Source organism: Lissotriton vulgaris, chromosome 5 (genome assembly GCF_964263255.1).
Source record: "Lissotriton vulgaris chromosome 5, aLisVul1.2, whole genome shotgun sequence".
NCBI lineage: Eukaryota > Metazoa > Chordata > Amphibia > Caudata > Salamandridae > Lissotriton > Lissotriton vulgaris.
The window spans coordinates 815,005,110-815,025,899 of NC_141693.1; the positions used below are offsets into that span (position 1 = coordinate 815,005,110).

A 20,790-nucleotide genomic window follows, 5' to 3' on the forward strand; every position below is an offset into this window, starting at 1 on the left:
GTATAGCTCATCTGTACAGGGTGTAGTTAGTATGTTTTTTGCAGCTTTATATAACTCTAACTTGGCTCGAGGGTATAGGAGCGCTTTACATGAGAAGCAGAAGTTTTACTTGAAAGCATACTTTTTTGTTTTTATGGCACGGGAGAGTAAGTGATGTGCCCAGAATCACAGTATGTTGTGCAGACGCTCGGATTAGATCTCCCCGTGCCATAAAAACAAAGAAGTATCCTTTCATGTAGAACATTTGCTTCTCTTGTTATGGCTTTTAATGCCTCAGGTTATGTTTGAGCTATATAAAACCTTCCAAAAAGTAATATTACTTCCTCCTAGGAGTCAAGCTGCTTAAACTTGCAACAACAACAAAAATATTATTTTTCACATGGACGTAACCTAATGCATTTACCAATGCTTGTTTATGCCATTTAACTTCTGAACTCCAGCACCAGTCTACTGTTCCAGCTGCCTCGGTCATTTGGGGGAGGGGGATTATTATGAGATGGCCCAGCACTCAAATGCTCCCCTCCACTGATCACTCCCTCATCCCCCTCCACTTCTGGTAAGTGCAACAAGAGCCACTAGTATCTTGGTAAAAAGGGGGTCATTAGGATCTTTGGTGGATCGCCACCGCCTGCATGGTGGTGGCGATCTGCCCAAGATCCGTCCCCTCCTGCCACCCATTCCCCCTGCCATATTACTATGGCAGGGGGTAACCACAGCGGACGGAAAGACCGTCCACCAATTTTCCGCCCGGTCGACAAGTCGACCGAGCAGCAAAGAGTTTATTATGTTGGCAGGGTCTGCTAGACACTGCCATCCATATTATGATGGGGCGGGCACGTGCCTTTCCATGGTGACGTTTTCGCCACGGAAAGGCACGCAGGAATCTTTTGCGGGGCCTGTTGCCGACCCCCAGGGACTCTGGGGGGTGAGTGGTGCACATGGGGGATACCTATCATACCCCCCTGCATTTCAATGTACAACATGGGAGGCACCGCGCGGTGCCTGTCACGTTGTGCATTGAAATGCATTACGTGCATTTTTAGCATTGCGGCGGGCACCACCGCACCCAAAAGATGCACCGCCGCTGCTCGAGCAAAGTCACCGAAGACTAACTAACCACCACCCTTGCCCATAGCCCACCTGCTGACCCCACCGACCCATACACCGCCGCCCGCAACCTCAGACAGTGGATCAACGACTGCGCCAACACCCTCGCCCCAAGCAAGAAACCCTCCAAAAGTCAAACCAACAAACCAGCTGGTTCACTGAAGACCTCTGGGCCTCCAAGCAAACCTGCCAACAGCTGGAGAACATATGGCTCTGGGAACAAACACCGGACAACCATGCAGCCCACAAGAACGCCACCCGCAGCAGACACCATCACCTCATCAGATCCGCCAAAAAGGCCTCCTTCAAAAACCGCCTAGACAACAACGTGCACAACAGCAAGGAGCTCTTTAACATTGTTAAGGAACTCTCCAACACTAACGACGTCCCACCCTCGCAAGACCTGTGCGACTCGCTGGCCACTTTCTTCCACCGCAAGATCGCAGACATCCACAACAGCTTCAACGCCACGACCGCTTCGACAACCACTGAGTCCTCCGCCCTCATGACCACCATCCACACCAACCGCCTGCTCTGCTGGACCAACATCAACGACGACATCAACAACGATGACACCATCAAGATCATAAACACCATCCACTCCGGATCTCCGTCAGACCCATGCCCACACCCCATCTTCAACAAAGCCAGCACACCCATCGCACCCCATCTCCGGAAATTCATTAACACCTCCTTCGAGACATCAACCTTCCCGGAGAGCTGGAAGCACGCCAAGATTAACACCTTACTCAAGAAACCCAAGGCAGACCCCAAGGACCTCACGAACTTCCGCCGCAATGTTAATTTTGTGGGATGCGCCCGCCAGTGTGGCAGGAGCATCCTAATGACCCCCACGGGACCCCCTCTCTTATGGCAGGCGGTCCATTTTCTCGTCGGGATGGTGGGCGGACAAAGTCCACCCACCAACCTAATGAGAATGACACTTGCTCAACAAAGCGTACTTCTGTTACATTTCCAGAACACTTCATGTCAGTTCTTCTCTTGTAGCACCACACAAATATTTGGTGATATGCAGACATAAAATTGATGTCTAAATGTCGATATACCATTATATCGATGCTTAAATATCGATATGACAGAATATCGACCATCAAGAATATCTTCGACCAAAATATCGACATGCAGGTAAGAAATATTCTTTTAATTATTATTGATGTTAGTAATATCGTTAGTAAAAATATTGTTGTTAATATTATTGATTTTGTTTAGTGTTGTGTATGTTAGTACATGTGTTAAAAGTATAGCTTATTTTTATAATGTATGTTTGAATTTTTTACAAATAATTAATTTCATGTTAATTAATTTTTGCAAGTTTTAGTTCCGTAGCGGGTTGTGGCAATAGGGTGGGAAATAACTTAGCTATAATATATTTAATGATCATGTTGTTAATCAATATTTTTGCATTTAATATTTTATATTGTAAATTGTGTTAATTAATTATGAATTGGTTATTAATAATTAATTGGTTAATATGTGAATTGTATTTTTTTTTAGGAGAGGGTTGTGGCTTTATAGGGGATTAGAGTGGGAAGTAATTTAATTATATTTCATAGATTATTAATTGTATCAAATAATATTTATGTAATTATTATTTTATATTGATCATTGTGTTAAAATTGTTTATTAATTAGTTATTAATTGGTTATCAATTATTAATAAATAATTAGTAGATATGTTAATTGTGTAATTTTTTTGAGTTGGTTGTGGGTTGATAGGGGAGTAGGGTGGGAAGTCATTTTACTTTAAGATTTTTTATATACAATATTTATTTAAAGTTATTTTATAGTGTTAATTGTGTGAACTAATTTATTTTTGATTGTTTTTAATTTGTTTGTTAATTGGTATTAGTTAATTAATTAATTGTAAAATAATTATGTTAATTGCGTAATATTTTACAATATTGGTAGTGATATTTTGTAGGCAAATATAGTGGGAGGTAAATTATTTTTGAAAAATGTTAATTATTTTGTAGGAGTGGGAATACTAAACTATTCCCCTACCCTGTCCAACATTTTCCCTACTATTGCAGTCACTGAAGTGGGATTAGTGATTTTTACATATCCGCTATCCAACACTTTCCCTACTGTTGCAGTCACTGGAGTGGGAATAGTGATTTTTACATACCCGCTATGCAACACTTTCCCTACTGTTCCACTCACTGGAGTGGGAATAGTAATTTTTGTGTACCTGCTATTCAACACTTTCTCTACTGTTGCACTCACTGGAGTGGGAATAGTAAATTGTATCTACCCGCTATCCAACACTTTCCCTACTGTTGCACTTGCTGGAGTTGGTATAGTAATTTTTACCCACCCTCTATCTAAAACACTCTCTACTGTTACCCTTGTTGGAGTGGGAATAGTAATTTTTACCCACCCGCTATCCAATACTTTCCTACTGTTGCACTCACTGGAGTGAGAATAGTAAATGTAACCCCCCCGCTATCCAACACTTTCCCTACTGTTACACTCGTTGGAGTGGGAATAGTAATTTTTACCCACCCACTACCCAACACTTTCCCTACTGTTGCACTCACTGGAGTGGGAATAGTAAATTATTCCCCTCAGCTATCCAACACTTTCCCTACTGTTGCATTTGCTGTAGTGGGAATAGTAAATTATTCCCCTCCGCTATCCAACACTTTCCCTACTATTGCACTTTCTGTAGTGGGAATAGTAATTTCATCCCCTATGCTATCCAACATTTCCCTACTTTTATAGTTAATGTAGTTTGAATTTTATTTTTACAAAATGTATATTAATTTAAATATTTCAATTTATTATATATATATATATATATATATATATATATATATATATATATATATATATATATATATATATGTATGTATTTATAACTTTTCTTATGTTTCTAACATTTTAGAATTAAATACAATAATAATGTATTAATATTATTAAGTTCATTTATATATTTAAAAAAATAGGTATATTTAATTTTTTTTATTATTACATTTATCATTTATCAGCTTTTAACCTTTTTAAATAATTCTAACTATGTTTGTATTAGTTAATGATATATTGGTTTCGATATTTCTGTACTTACCATTGAAGAGATAGGCTGTCGATATTCTGTCCATTGGTAGTGTAGACTCCATATTCCTGTAGCTCGATATTCTGTCCGCCGATATTCTGTCAGTGATCCGTTTTTACAACCCCAGACTACTTCAGTTGATCATGTCTATCAATATCAATCAGGGGTTTATATTGCGCTTCTACTCACCAGTAAGGGTCTCAAGGCGCTGAGGCGTTGGGGGGGTGGAGTATCTGCTGATCCGTCTGGGCGCTGGGGTTCAGTGGAAGAGTCCATGTGTGCAGATGCATAAATCCTTTGGAGAAAGATTAGTGCTGACAAAGCTCAAATAAACATAGGGCCTCATTTATGAGGCTGTGCGTCACTTTTACGATGCCGGTGCGTCACTTTTTGTGACGCACCAGTGGGGTAAAAAAATGCACCTTGTTGCGCCACATTTACAAAGTGACGCATCTAGGTAGATGCGTCACTTTGTAAACCCCTGCGCCACATTATACCTGCGCCAGGTATAATGTATGCAAGAGGGGCATTTTGACGCAAGAAAGGGTCATGGAAGTGACACATTTATCATTTATCAGCTTTTAACCTTTTGTAATAATTCTAACTATGTTTGTATTAGTTAATGATATATTGGTTTCGATATTTCTGTACTTACCATTGAAGAGATAGGCTGTCGATATTCTGTCCATCGGTATTGTAGACTCCATATTCCTGTAGCTCGATATTCTGTCCGCCGATATTCTGTCAGTGATCCGTTTTTACAACCCTAGACTACTTCAGTTGATCATGTCTATCAATATCAATCAGGGGTTTATATTGCGCTTCTACTCACCAGTAAGGGTCTCAAGGCGCTGGCTGGGGGGGGGGAGGGGGTTGGGGGGGGGGGGTGTAGTATCTACTGATCACGCAGTGATGCGCCATTTCTCATAAATGAGGCCCATAGTTTCTCCTTTAACAGCAAAAACTCATAAATCTTGTGTTTTTTTAATCTACATATCTCAATGGATTGCTAAAAACCGCAGAGCCTATATTCATCACTGATCATAAGCAACAGAGGAGCACGTCGCTAAAACAGTTCTAACTCTGGAAGAAACTGTTTGCCAGGATCATGGTAAGTCACATTTAAATCTTCTTTTCTCGCTATTTTAAATTTAAACGTACATCTATGACTTTAATGAGATTTTACTGAGGCACTATTCGTGCCTTGTTAAAAATAGCATGTTATGTTAGTTACTCTATTTTGTTTTTGCGCCCCGAAGTGCGGCAGTAAAAATCATTGATTATACGCTACAGAGGCAGAATTCAAGCATTGACAAAATAGTATTGCCAACTGCAATTAAGGAGCAAAATAAAAACCCTTACGTTAATTAATGAGGAGTAAACAAAACATTAGTGTAAGTTTTTAACCACATCCCAGTTTGCACATTCGGCATAAGTGTTCTGTAATGTACTTTAGTTTCAGTGTCTTTGCTTGGGTATGTTTTGTAAACGCAGATATCTGATAGGAAAGACCCTCTCCTAAATAAGCCGAAATAGAATATCTTGAACACATGAGTATTTTCTTTTTTTAAACAACGCACTGCGAATGGTCTTTTAAGAAAAACAAGACAGACAACCTGAATGCGGTGACGCAGTCACAAATTAATTAGCCGTTTCAGTGATATTTAAAATATGCAACGACTAGCTGGAAGTAGAAGTAAAATATCCCTTGTTATGAAACGTCTAGGTTACAAAACATGCTCTTTTCTAGGTCCAGCTAGAGGCGGATTTAGCTGACTGGCCTCCATTTTGTTATCTCCAAAGTGAATATGTCGTATTCCTAGTGATGCGACACACAGAAAGTTGCATTTGGTTCAGCCTCTTCCACTCATTGCTCTGTTTGCATGCCATTCACAATGGATTTCAGCTCACAGCACACAGAGAGGAGGGGGCTGGGTCAGCCACCTTCATTATTAACTGTTTTCTTCACAGTCAGTTGCATTTTTGCATTAACCCAGCCATTATTTGTCTAGTTTGTCAGCAAGCGGGAGACATGGGGTTTCGCATGCTTAGTGTCAGCTTTCACTCGGAGAAGAGACAGGAACACCAAGAGGCAAACTAATGCTCTCCTGTGATGCTTGTTGCACACCCAACTCTGGGCCCCATTGCTGAGGGACATGTTTACTGCAATCACTGGTGCTGTCCCATCACGAGTTTTCCTGTGTCTTTTGTTTGTAAGTCAGGCTTCTTCTCTGTCCTCCCTTCCTTGTTATCATTTCACGGCAGCTCATGTCGGTCCAAGAACCAGCCATTATCTGCTACTACTGCTACCACCACTATTATTACCAAAACCCCCACCTCTTGTATCACCATTACTATCACCATCACGTTTACCATCCCCATCACTATTACTGTCATCATAACTACTACTACTATCAATTAATCAATTACAATCCCAGCACCATCACCACTACAATCACCACCACCGCATTCATGTGACTTTGTATGTATAAGAACATTGTCGGGCAAATTTATCAAGGGGTTGCATCATTTTGCAGCACGCAGTGCTTTACTCTGCCCCTGGGAGGCATTCCATGGGTGGTGCTGGGGTGTTCCCACGCAACACCCATGGATTTTGATGCATTCCCAAATTTACCATTACTGGTAGATCTGGGAATGCGCCAAACTGCTATGTCTTTCCAAGTGGAGGCGTAAGAATGAGAAATATTATTACTCTGCGCTTTCCTTCTTTCTGTGTGGTCTGCAGTCAGAAGCACACATAGAAAGAGGAAAATGTCTCTGGGGATTCTTTTTGTGCAGGAAAGTGTTCCTAAATGCACAAAAACGATCCTACTTGCAACACAGGCACCCTTGCCCAATGGTGGAAGAGTGCCTGTGTTGATGCTATGCAGCACATTGTGCGCCAGCGCTGTCCTGGGGGAGAATGTTTGATTAATTCAGCATTCCATCCATCATCTGTGCTGGTTGCATTTGTCACCCCAAGTGTGAAAGGTATGCCCAGACGTGGGTCCCGTGCTCGCTACACCACTAGATTCAAGCTAGCCTGGCTGATGGGGGGTGTTGTTGTCCCAAGTGGGAAGGGGATGCCCAGAATTGAGTCCTGTACTTGCAACTCCTCCAGATTCAAGCTGATGAGGGGTATTACCCTTAAATCGGCCCCAGGATGCTTGTTTCTGGTGTAGGGAAGACCTGGCCTGGCATTTTGGGCTGGACTGTTCTCAAGGGGAAAAGGGTCAGACTGATTTGCATATGGCTGGGTCTAACCTTGAATGGCGTGGCATGAAAAAAATGGATTTAACCCAGATCTGTGACTGGGGGTGAATGTTTGATTATTTCAGCATTCCTTCTCTCTGTTCTGTTTGCAGCTAGCACTGGGAAAAGGCAGGACTGCACCGTATTGTGATAAATATGGTGCATTCCTTCCCTGTACCTGTAATGCAGGGCAGCAAGGTGAATTGCAGTGCTGCACTGCATTACTTTTTGATAAATATGGCCCTGTGTGTTTGACATTGCTATGTCATAAAAAGTCTGATATGAGCAATTAAATGACACGTTGATATCAGTGGTAAAAAAAATATATTGTGTGGTTAATAATAAACCGTTACAATTTCAGCAAAACACAGACAAGTTAAAAGCATCCAATCAAATATAAAGCTCGAATATTTTAAGGTATAACTTGACTCTAAGGAATAGTGTAGTCCGAGCAGTCCAACACTCCCTTGGGCGGAGGGGTGGGTGAAGGGGGGCACAGGCCAACACCTCAACATGCAGGCAGCAATAAATGAGGATTGTCCAGGCAAATACTTACTTTTGTGAAAAAATAAGTATTTTATATTACCACTAACAACATTCAAAGATATTTACACAGTCCCCTCTGAGGTTGGGATCTAGTGTCTTTTTAGGCAGTTTCCTGGGTCCCACTACCTCCTCACTCCAAGCCATCCCCACTCCACGTGATAGTGGTTATGCCTCATTGACTATATGCAACATCCAGGGTAAGCGCCACTAGTTGTCCGAATCTGAAGAAACCACTCAGACTCTTTTTTTAGTAATCAGTGTTCCGGCGCTGCAACACTAAGTAGCAAAGAAGTTCCCATGGGACAACTAGCTTGAAATCAGTCTTGCCTGCACATACACGTTCAGACCACCCAGAGTCCCAGAGCATGCACCGTCCGCAGGCACCTGGTACATCAGCAGTTGAATCAGGTGAATTCACAACTTGGGAGCCCGGGGGCTGCACTCAGTAGTGGTGGAGTTCCTCACACACAGCTGCATAACCAGAGCGAATGGAGGTTCCTTGCGGCTCCTCCTTGCAGGGTAAGTGTCTTGCCAGTCCCACAGTGACCAGTCTCTGAAACAAAGAGCATCCTTTGACGTTTATGTGCCACCCAACTTACAGAAATGCAGCAATACATAAATCTGTCTAAGGTGATTCCTCTCCTCGTGTCTCGCAAGCAGTCATGTGTCTCCCAAAATGGAACCCAGAGTCTTACATATACTGTACCACTCATAGGCACATGTACACCAAGCACTTACATTTAACAAGCACCACTGCACAGTGCTGCATTATACCTGTATTGTACAGACCCCCAGGATTTTGCAGCTATGGGTGGCAAATTGTGAGACCAAAAAAAGCTAAAAAATGTGCCTGCCACAAAAATACTTCAATGCCTTGCTCTGTCATTGCTGGAGACGGTGCTATGTCACAATCTGTAACTTTGCAGAGTCTTCAGCAGCACAGCACTTCGAATTGGAGCATATATGATGCCAAAGAGAGCAGATTAAAATATGAAATGTGCTTTCTCTGTCACCAGAAAAACCTGCGTACCTTGACGTGTGCAGGGCAGCAGGGACTGGGGGGGGGGATAAACAAAAGCAAAAACAAAAGAAAGATGAGACATGAGGAAGGTTAGGGTTTAACAGGAGAGAGAGGGGGAGAGGGGTGTAGTGGAGAGTGGGGGAAGGAGAGTCTCTTAACCACTGCAAGCTAATTGCATAGGAGGTGGCTCTGCTGCCTCTTAGCCTGTTGGTCACCCTACCTTTACTGGCTCAAATGACAGCACAGAGCCTATAAGGAGAGAAGGCCAATCCCATGTTATTTTTTTAATACAATTTTGCTTGCTCTTTTGTAAAAATCGTGGGATTTTTACAAAAGTGCAGACGTCTCAATTTCTTTGCAAATTTCAAAAACGCGATATCCTGGGGGGTTCTGATTGTATCCTTCCCAGGCACGCATACAGCCAGAGCAGGTATACCATTCGTGGGTTGCGCAGCACTCCACACCAAAGCGATGTATGCCAAGGATGAGTTGAGCACACAGCAGCTGAACTTTAGAATGAGTCAGGCTGTAGGCCTCACTTCAGTGACAGATGCTAAAAAAGGCATGCTCATTCCTACAGATGACTACACGCTGTGCTGTAACCACTGTGCTTGTGCTGCTTGACTACTGGTGAAGGCAATGCCCTTGTACCATGTGAGGGTAGTGCTTTGTGTGCCCCTCCTGGTCCAAAAAGACAGCAATTTATGAGACAGGCCAATGACATTGTGCATGTTTGCCTATGACAACAAAAATCAGCATTAGGGATCCAGACATCAGTACAGTTGGGGCACACGGGCATTTTTCATCCCAACACAGTACATGTATTTTATTTATTGGAAACAATATCAGTCGCAGAGACTCAGGGCGTTAGTAAGCTATACAGTGGGGTGTTGCACGTGCAAGTGTTTATGCAGGAGCTACTGTGAAAGAGCCACGTATAACAATCCTTCCCCGATTCCTAACATTTTTTCTAAATATCTAACTTTTCTTTTCAGAAATACCTTTTGGGATTTTCTCTTCTTTTAATTATCTTAGATTTGGGATGTGATGCAGCTTGCTACGTTGTGCCTTTGAAGCCTTGCGTCAAAGGTAGGAACTAAACACTTTATATTACTAATTAACAGAATGTATTTAATAATGAAAGCTGGTACACCAAGCATTCGCAAATGTTTGTTAACTGAATAAGGATCTAACCAAATATCTTTAAAGCTCAAAACTTTCAACAATTAAGTTTTTCGGATTCAAGGGCCAGATGTACGACCAAGGAATTTGCGACTCGCAAATTGCGACGCAATAGTGACTCACAATTTGCGAGTCACAAATTGGTTTGTACAACAGTGTTTGCGACACGGATTGCGATTCCTAATGGGGTCGCAAATTGCAGGCCTAATGCATATTAATGAGGCACTCGCAATTTGCGAACCCATCGGGAATGGCTGGCACCTCCTAGGTATGGTGGCCTACTGGGCTTAGCAGACCTCCATGTCTGGGACTGTTTTTCCTTAAAGGAAAACTGGATGCATTTAAAAAAAAGAAAAATTAAACGTTTTTGTTTCTCTTTTTAGGAGCAGGTAGGGTTCCCTGGGACCACTGCCTGCCCCTAAAAAATATTTCCTCCTGCATTTGCAAAGAGGAAGGGGTCCCCTGGGGACCCCTTCCCATTTGCGACTTTATTGCCACCCTCTTGAAGAGGGCCGTAAATTGCAAGTTTTTTGCGACCGCAATTGCGGTCGCAAAACATTCTTACATAGGGGGGCGAGTCACAATGAGAAAGGGACGCCCTTGGAATGCCCCTTCCTAATTGCGAGTAGTAAATCCTATTTAGCAAGTTGCAAATAAATTGCGGCACGCTAAATAGGGGTTGTATATAGCCCTAACAGTTTTTGCATGCGCTAACGGGTTGCTTACCCGTTTGCGCATGCAAAAATGGGTCGTGCATCTGGCCCCAAGTACTTAATAGTGTTCAGCTGTTTCTTCCAAGTAATATGGATCCGTAAGCACGCTCCATGTTGTATATTTGTTTTTAAATGGTGGACATCCAACATGAATATTATCAAGCAATGTGGTAAGCTGTCCCTTTTGCACATTCTTGCGACATCCTACCTGGTCACAGTTTTGTAGATGTTGCCAGCTTTCCGAACCTCTTTTAAAAAATTTTCGTGTTCACTTTCTTAGAAATTACATCTTGCAGCTGTAAGAAAAAGTATTTGCTTGACTGCCAAACGCTGTTGCTTTTTAAGTCTGGCTAGAGACAGCTTAACATAGAAAAGGGTTTTGGTCAGCCCCTTAAGACATCAAGAGTAGTGGATGTCAGTCATGATCAATGGCCTTTTATGGATTCTTCAATTCCAGCACTGATTGTCACACTGCGGATCACCGTTGATGGAGAGCAGTCAGTCTACTGGTCAGGCGCTGCAGGAAAACGAGCCGTGAACGGCATAGGTGGCATTATTTTTTCCCTATAGGTATCCACATAGTGGTAACACTTACTTAAAGCATAACAGAAGTTAACACAGGTGTGCCTTTGGTAAGGTTACTTTCTGTCAGCCACATAGCATTGCTGTAATTGTGGACTTTCCTTTTTCGTTTCTTTCTCATTTATATATTAAAAACTGATTACTTTTTAGTGAGGTAATATCTTTTTATTCAGGCAGTTTTCCTCTGTTTAGTGACTTAGGTACCTCCAAGGTTTCGGATAAAGGACGTTTGCAGCCTGTGCTCTTTTGGAGATGTGTGTGGACTACCCCCGAACTTGCCCACTACGCTGACTCCCTGCTGGATGTTATGATGCCCGACTATTTTAACAAAATCCCTTGGCTCAAAAATATAAAGATAACCCTATATTTGTTAGGGCTCCACGACTTGTGGGATAACCCAGACACATCTGGTTTTCCTTCAAAGGCTGCAATGAAAAAGTTATATTGGTCATTTGTGATGGCTGAAGATTCGTGGAAGGCTGCCACCGCCAGGCTATCCAGCGATTTTATGGATTTTAAGCCCACCCGTAGGGTGGAGTTATTTTGGGACGTAGTGTCTGTAACACTGCATAGGAAGCTTTAATTTAAGTTATACATAGGCACCCTACCACTTAGAGTGTTTACAGTAGGCTGGGCTGGGAAAAACTAGAGGTACCTCTTGCCTGATTTGTGATCACCCAATCAAAAGTGTCTTCCATGTTTTGTTTGCAAGTCCACCCTATCTATCTCCTCGGTATACCTGGCTTGTATTTATCTGTAGACTAATAGGTGTGAGAAATCATCAGGAAGCCTTGCGCATCCTTATATCAGACTCTCGCCCTGTAATGGCCATTTCTGTTGCAAAATATTTAGGTGCTACGTGGGTGATTCGTGGTAAAGCCCTTCTGTGCCTTTCGACTTGACATGCACTATTGGAGTGCATTTACTTTTTTTGCTAGTTTTATCTAATGTTCAATTATGATTTTACTTTTATGTACAGATTTTATTTATTATCTGATGAATTGTTTTATATGATCATTTTTGCTACGGTTTTTAATTACGCTGTACATTGTATCTATTGTATATGGCGTGTGCTTTTATGGCCCTGGTGGCCGAAATAAAGTAATTTGAATTGAAATGAAATGAAATATTCAGGCAGTTACTATGGTTCTATTTTTACTAAGGTAATCTCCTGATATCATGACGTTTTGCTTTCATGAAAGCTCTCCAGAGAAGCTAAACGTTGATGCAGACTCCTAATACTGCAGAGCAGGTCTAAATGGTAAAGTACACGGGGGCTTACCTGTTTCCCTAAGTGACAACAAAGATAGACGTAGCACCCGGACAAAGCATGATAGAAGCTATCTCGGTTGTAGGCCTTTAAAAAGGATACCTTTAAGGCCCAGACAATTCTGGTAAATGCTATCCTTTCATTTAAAATGTATTTTAGGCTAATCACAAATAAGGAAGCTGTAGAAATCGCAAATAATATTGCAATTTCTACATGAATCCCGTTTTGCGAGTCATTAATAGCGATTCCTTAATAATCGCTATTAAGGACTCGCAAATCGGGACATTGATGAATCTGGCTCTTAGAATCAAGAGAAATAGGATCTGAAGCACTGTATAAATAATGCCTATAGGCCACAATACATTTTTATATATTCACACACATAAAATGCATACCTCACACTGCCACTCAAAGATCTACATATCTCACATAAAGAGCTTGAGAAAGTCAGAAAACAGTTTAAACTCTGTTTTTTTTTTTTAGCAATTTATGAAGTAATAAGCTCTGCTCATATTCACTGGTGGACTGTTCCACCAAGATATAAATTGTGAGGATCAAAACATCTATTTGGCCTACAAAACTTACCACCTGCCTAGAAACTACTCAAACAAAATAGAATTATCAATTTTCAGTGAACTCATACATAGGCTGCCACACCATACTGGAGAGGGAACAGAGCCCCATATAGCTCTGACAGGCTGCTCCTCAGCCCAACATACAAACCAGTGCTTAATGTGATGAAGAATAAGTGTTGGGGTCCAAAGATTTGCTTAAAAGCCTGTGGCCAGCACCGGTGTTCAGAATACCAAGTCTGCAAAGTCTGGAATTAACTTCTTGCTTCTTAACCCGACTTCCAGACACTCCCTGCCCTTTCATCTCTCTCTTGCAGGTTTCTGCTTTTTTCTTTCGTGACGTTTTTTCAGTCTTTCTTTTACTCATTCTTTCTCCATAGTGGGGTTTCCCTCTCTTGCTCTCAGAAAATGTAAGTGCCAGTCCCACACAATGAGTGTAGATAGGCCCCACTGGCCCCAAAAATTAGTGCAGGTGGAATGCACTGGCAACCACAGGCACAAATTAAGCACTGCTTAACAATACATGTGCAAGCACCGCTGCATGTGTCATTATGTTGGCACGCTGCACCAGGACACTGAGGGGTTCATTCTCTGGGGCATGACCACAGTCTGGCTCCATATTACTAGTAGCTGTTGGAACCTTAATCCAGCCAGTCCCCTCTCACTGTGACTACTGCATTGGGATCAAGGTCATAATGTGGTAACGTTGGCAGTTTGAAGGTTGCAGATTAAAACCTTGTGGCCAGCCCAGGTTTTTATCAGTCTATGGTCTATAAAATTAGTACTTCTGGGTTTCTTTTTGTGCATGGGCTTGTGGGTGTGTATATGTACACACATGGGTATCATCATTTTTGTGTAAAAGGATCATGGAAGATATTATGACATTTTGGAACCGTTATCTCTGTGTAAGGGACATTGTTCCTGGACTTCACTTCTTGGCACGGGGAAAAGAATAACATGGAATGACAGGGAAATTGAGAGATGAATCTAAGAAGAAAAGAAGGACATGAAAGACAGGAAGAAAAACCCGAACCTCAACATTATCTCACATAAATTAGTTTTGTGTAAAAGTAAATAAAAGGTCAAACCATGTTGCAAGATAACTGGCAAATCAATATTTATTTTAAAATATTTTTATTGCAGCTTTTACTAAAGTAACAGTCGACAGCCACAGTAGTACAGCATTTTAATCAGTAACATCGAATTTATCAGTCAACAGAATCTCTCTATCACATCTGTCAATTTTTTTCTCCACTACAATCTAGTCTAACAATTAATATGACTGAGTTTATCTTCATGGATGAAGGGCTTTGCAACTGCCTATGCGTATTCCCTAGCCAAGACCACTATGTTATCTCCAACCACCATATTCTATCAAATTCATTAAGGCAGCACCCACCGCTGTAAACCGCCCTTTCTGCTTCCATATATGTGCCCAGGCCTGTAATCGATTGTTGTTTTGTTGGCAGCTGTTGCCTGCCCCAGTGCTTAGCAATGTCCTTCTTCGCCAGCATGAAGCCTAATTTACAGAGCAGCGGCTGTGTTCATGTGAGGCAAAGTCGTTATGGGATCCCAAGGAGAAGTTGTATCATTTTGGATGTCCACATCTAGGATTGTTTCTAGTTCTCTGACAATGGCGGTCCAGTACCCAGTACCCAGCAACCACAACACATTGCCAAAGGATATGTAGAAAAATGCCCTTGCCCACCTCACATCACAAGCAATACAGGCCTGATGCCATGCCCATTTCGTATGAATGGCTTCCATTGTAGTAGGTCCTTAGTAGGTTTTTTAGCTGGAATAGTCTAAACTTGGACTCAATGTACTTCTCGGGTATGCATGAGGGCCACCTCCAACATCTTCCATGGGGCACAAGTCTCTCTTCTAAGTTGCCCTAAAATTCAACGGGGTTTCAAAATTGTTGTTCAGTATGGTCGATATATGTGGGATACCACTTTATTAGCAAGCTCTTCACTCTCCAGGGATCTAGTCTTGGAAATCGTGGCCCAATCTATTTGTCCCTCCTGTAGGGCATGTCATAATTTCAAGTAGAAATGGGTGGTGTCTAGTTTGTGTTTGCGCTGTTGTGTTCCGAAAAGATTTCAACCCCACATGTTCAGAATATTGCCTATCGCAGAGATGACTATGAGATTCTATTATGGATCCTGAATAATTTATCAACCTCTGTGCTGTAATGAGGATACTATCAGACTCACATATGCTCAGAAATTCTTTAATAGATGATACAGCTCTCAATGCATTGTGCTCCTTCCTCCAGCCAGTGAGTAACTACCAGTGGACATAATTCCCATTAACAGTACCATGACAAGAGAACAATAACACACTGGACATTCCTATCTTAAAGTGACATTAGTCTCCAGTAGTAGATAAAACCATATTGCCCTTCTTAATCACCAAAAACGGGCTAAAAATGTCATTACATGAAAAAAAAAGTTTCACTTGTAAGCAAATAAATAAAACAAAACGCATCTTACAAACTCCTGCAGATAACTTGGAGGTCTCTGGATTCTCAATGTTCTTACGATCCCTTTGAAATTACCATTATCATTTCTGAGACCATTTTCGTTGCTAAGACTTACTCTATTACTGCTGCCTTCCAAATTGTAACCACTTGGACCAGGAGTGACTGTCATCCGATCCAGTGCCACTTCCTGCCTGGTCATCCTACATCAACATGAAACCACTGCACCCTTCATTACCACTATCAACTCCTTTACCACCATGTTTTTCTTCCACACCACCAGGGAGAACATACTTTACTACTCTTCAGAGGTTCATCTCTTTCCATTGACCAAAACCACATGCCACTGATGAACTTCTCAGCAGAGGATTCTCCATGTAGTGTGATTCACGTCAGGTGTCGCCATTACGCCACGTATGTTGTGGGCTTCTGAGTCATCTCCTGTTGTTTCCTTATTGTGTGTATGGTGTTCAGCTAGTTTTTGAATGTTAACACCACTACAGTTTGAAAAGAGCATCCCCAACTGGTTTCCCCTCCCCACATTTGCAATATGTGATCTCAAAACGACCCACTTCCCCAACTTCAGAAAGGTTTGTCACCCACCCACTTCCCTCCTGCAGCCATTTTCAGTCTCCACCCACACCTTGGGTCAACAAGTATAGAAAACCAATAACCAACAAGAAAAATTCAAGCAACAAGAATGCGGGATAGGGGGGATACCCCTGGACCTTATCCAAATGAAGAATACAGACACTAGATAAGTCTTTTGCATTCCTCCTGTAGCCACTGCTAGCAAATCATTATTGAATATTGTACATAAATACATTCCACCCGAAGCAAAGCGAAAGAGGAAGAGTCTGTCCTCAGTAAAACGCTGCTGCAAAACAGGAAAATGACTGTTCCACAAAGAAATTATCATCATAAGCCTATACCATCACTCGGAAATTGTTACTGTGACAGAACATAACCATCCTGTAGCAAAAAATAACAGTATTTTCAAGGAAAATCATTCTCTGATACAGCAACTGTAAAATTCACATCTTACACTCGCTTTAATATTGCAGCACATGTACACTATGTTAGAGCAACAGTTATTGCAGATTATTACATGACTGAACATTGCATTTTAAATGTTCTCTGCTAGAGTATGGGTTCCCCTAGTTTTCGAGGATGTATCCTCCAAATATATGATGCTACATCCTAATCATGCATTTTATAGAGCGAGAAAATGACTTCCTTCACAAGTTATCATACCAGATAGTTATTCTCACCTATAGTTCCTGTGCCAAAGAATACTGCCTTCATCCTTTGCCGTTCACACTTCCCCATAACTCACAGTTCACAAATTGAGGAAGTTCATCAAATCACATCCCCTCTATCCATTTCTTTATCTGCCACAATAGAGAAGCCACATGTACAGGCTTAATATAAGTGCTAAGTGCTATTTAAATACAACTGGGATATATCCAGGTGGCATTGAATATCTGTGTACCACACACCACTCAGTGCATCTACTGTTGATCCTTCTGAGTAAATGTTTAAAATGATACTCATGCTACCAACAACTGCAGGTTTACTCACAGACATCTACACGAGAACACAGTTTGTCAGATTCACAAGGGTTAGGTTATAAGTGATACTTTCAATGGTAGGCAAGGATAGTAAGAATTCAATTTCTACTGTGATCTTCACAAATTTTATATATGAAGTTTGTGATGAACACAATAGCAGTATGCGTTTTTGTATGTATGATTAGGTGGTATGAAAGAATTCCAAGGCTATTCAAAACTCTGATAAGGGTCTTATAGTAGTTGTGTGAGGAGCTAATCTCACAGCCAAATACCTGGTGGTGGGGGTGTAAAATAGGTGGCATGGGTTTCTAGTACATGCAAGAGAAATAAGCCTCCCTGCCAGATAGTGAAAGACAGCCATACTTTGAGTGCAGTGGACCCATTGCACACAAGTGGTCAAGTGTGAATGCGCCTGATAGCCCAATGATAGCTGCACCCCTGGTATACGCTCCTGTAGATCTCTGCCGAGGTACACAAGGAGGTAAGAGTGCCTTCAGATCTCAGTAGTGATCAGAAATATCAGTGAGCTTTGTTGAATACCTGTGAGTGCTGCTGGGTTGGGGATGCTGCTTCTCTGGAATAGGCATGTGAAATGAATTGGTAGAGCAGCATTTTAATGTCTTGTGAGTTCAAACGTAACAAGTTCTACTTATTTGGAATGAGGTGCATTTGTAGACCTCAATTCAAGTGTCAGCATTTCAATATTGGAGGACACTGCTAGTCAGGGATGAGATGCAATGGTAGGACTGTATGAGCGACAAAACTAGGGGTGCTGCCAAGTAGCCAGGGGTGCATGCTAGGAATCTATTTGGTTTTTAGTAAAGGGGAAATATTACATCGTATTTCAGGTCAGGGACAGGGTACTCTGTTAGAGGTTTCTACAAATCTTAATAGTGGGATGGCATAGGTTGATGCTGGTTTAGGCAGAGGTCCATTAGCAGAGCTACAGACAGATCCAATTCTTGAAAAGCAGCAGGGGGTGCACTGTGCTGCAGTAAAAGAATGAGGTACATTGCAAGGGCTACATGTGGATTTCAGCACTGTTATAAAAGGGGGATGATAGAGATGTGGGACAAACCAATTTTAAAAATGATCAGACTCTCCACCTAAACATGCTGATATACTAGTATAATAAAACTACTTTGTTGCACTCCTCAAATCTTTCACTTTTACTTGTTTTTCTTGACAGAGTGCATTTACTTTCTCTTTGTATGATGGGTCAAGTCAGATGTGCAAAGAAAAAGAGGAGCACAAGACAGAACCGAATGAGGAAAGGAGGAGGGAGAAATGTTGGGGTATTCCAGTTCTAATTTTGCATATTGTCTTATGAAAAGACGCTACTTGCTGTTTACTCTCTGGGAGCTGTCTCACAGAAGATGAGTTAAAGTCCTGGGAGAGTCACCAAGAGGGACTGAGCTCAGAATTTCCCTGAAGTTCTTTATATTCTTGGAAAAACTCTAACAATAAAGCAATAATGTGAGCAATGTTTTCAATTAACATTCCATTGAGGTAACAACTCTGGAAATCATGCTTGCATTAAAGCCTTCCATCGAAGGAATACAGACGGTTAGAGTTTGCAAAGGCAGCAATCCTCCCATCTTCTTTTTCTACCTTGCAGGGTAGAGAGATATGTATATGGTTGAAGTTACAACGTATAAACCACAATTACAGGAATATTGTAGGCAGCTTCCAAGACCTCACACCATTCTAAGCGAGTGAGTAACCTATATTTCCCTTTTAGTGATGATTTATGGACTGCTTGACTTGGAGACCATCTCTATAGAGGAAAATATTGGTTAGTAAATCCAGAATACTTTCCTTAGAGGACATCTGTCCTTCTGGAGTAGTTTGATAAACTCCTGTCAACATAGATCATTTAGGTGAATGAGCACGTTTTGCCGCATTTGATCGCATATATGATCACCCCTTTGTGGTATTGGAGTTCTACCGTTGCATAAGCACAATCAGCTTGAAGATTGTCAGTTGGTGTTGTCCGTGGTAACTGGAGCAAAGCATTCCACCGTTTACTTTGAGGGGCTCTGATGCCTTAATTTCTTTATATGGCTAACTAGATCTAAGCACCATAGTAGGTGATCTAATTTATGTCTGCTTGGGCAATATTAAGGATGTACGGTCTATCTGTGCCAAAGAAGTGGGTATGAGGTAGGATTGTCTAGCAAGTGTCTCTCCTAAGGTCCTTCTTGACAGCCAAATATACAAAGACTTTTTGCGGTTGCAAAAGCATTTCCAACATATAAAATGGGTTGACTGGCCCATTCCAAATCACAAATCTTAAGGGGCATATAAAGATTGTACCTTCCTAATTGTGATTCAGAAGGGTATGCATCAATAATTTGGGACCACAAATGTGGGTCGCGAACCATTACCAATTACTGACTTTTCAATCTACTCTTAAAGGGGACGCTGTCCCTTGGACGATTTCTGTTTTGGGAACTGTGTCAGGTGACCTCAGGATGAGCAGACAGTAGTCCTGCTAAATACCTTGCCCCTGGGTCTTGGTATTTACTGTGTGCATTACATACCACCGATTCTAAAACACACAAGGGATCCAAGAGAGACAATCCCGATAGGGGGGAAACGTACCACTCCCTAACTAAACTTTGAAACTCACAAAAGATACGACCCCTTTGTAACAAGAGTAATTTCTGAAAGTAGTCAACTGGAAAGAAAGTGATCCTTTTTAAGGACGAGAACGCTCACTCACCCAAGGGTGACATGCTTCATCATTGGGTTCCTTCCTCACATCGGGACCGCAAGGTCCCAGATGTGGGCTACAACTCCCCACCAGAAAAGTGCAGGTGGAGAGGAACTGAGGTGTTTGAGGTAGGGATTCCCAGTGAGCAAAAAGATGAATGAGGGGCAGAGTGCAAACACCCAAAATAGTGAATAATTAAAACTATCTCAGGGACCCAATAACTTTATTCGTCGATACCCGTGGATAGGATTAAAAAATAGAAGGACTGGGGATTCAAAACAAATATACCCCCTTTGTGGTCAACATGTTTCTGCCTCTATTTAGACTCAAACCAAATCATTCAATTCACTCTGCCACAATCAGTAAAATAAAAAACCAACAATCAGATGTCTATACTGGCCAAGGTCTATTGTTGTCACGGGAAGGATGGGTATTAATACACCATCTCCGTCTTTTAAAGGACTAGCATTGTAACTCTCTATAGCCACGAGGTACGCCTCAGCCAAACACAGCTATCAGTAGGCAGATGTCGTACTGGGCAAGTCCGTGGACGGGGGTCCTGGCGAGAGGGAATAAAGTACCATCCCGACTCTAGCCCTCAATCAGCCTAGACGCCTTTGAGCATTTGTGCGCTATATAAATCCCATAATCAAATCAAATAAAAATCTAATGAAAAGCCTGTTTGACCACCCTCGGAACCCCTT

The 20,790-nt window shown here is 41.8% G+C and overlaps 1 protein-coding gene across 1 annotated transcript in view; it reads left to right on the forward strand.

The window, feature by feature from the left end:
* Window positions 1–5,182: 5,182 nt before the first annotated feature.
* LOC147711622 (beta-microseminoprotein-like) overlaps window positions 5,183–20,790 on the forward strand; it is a 117,941-nt gene continuing 102,333 nt past the window's right edge. The window contains exons 1-2 of the mRNA XM_086922296.1: window positions 5,183–5,290; window positions 9,994–10,087. Coding sequence (XP_086778422.1) covers window positions 5,288–5,290; window positions 9,994–10,087 — 97 coding nt within the window. The 5' untranslated portion in view covers window positions 5,183–5,287. The remainder of the gene's footprint in view (window positions 5,291–9,993; window positions 10,088–20,790) is intronic.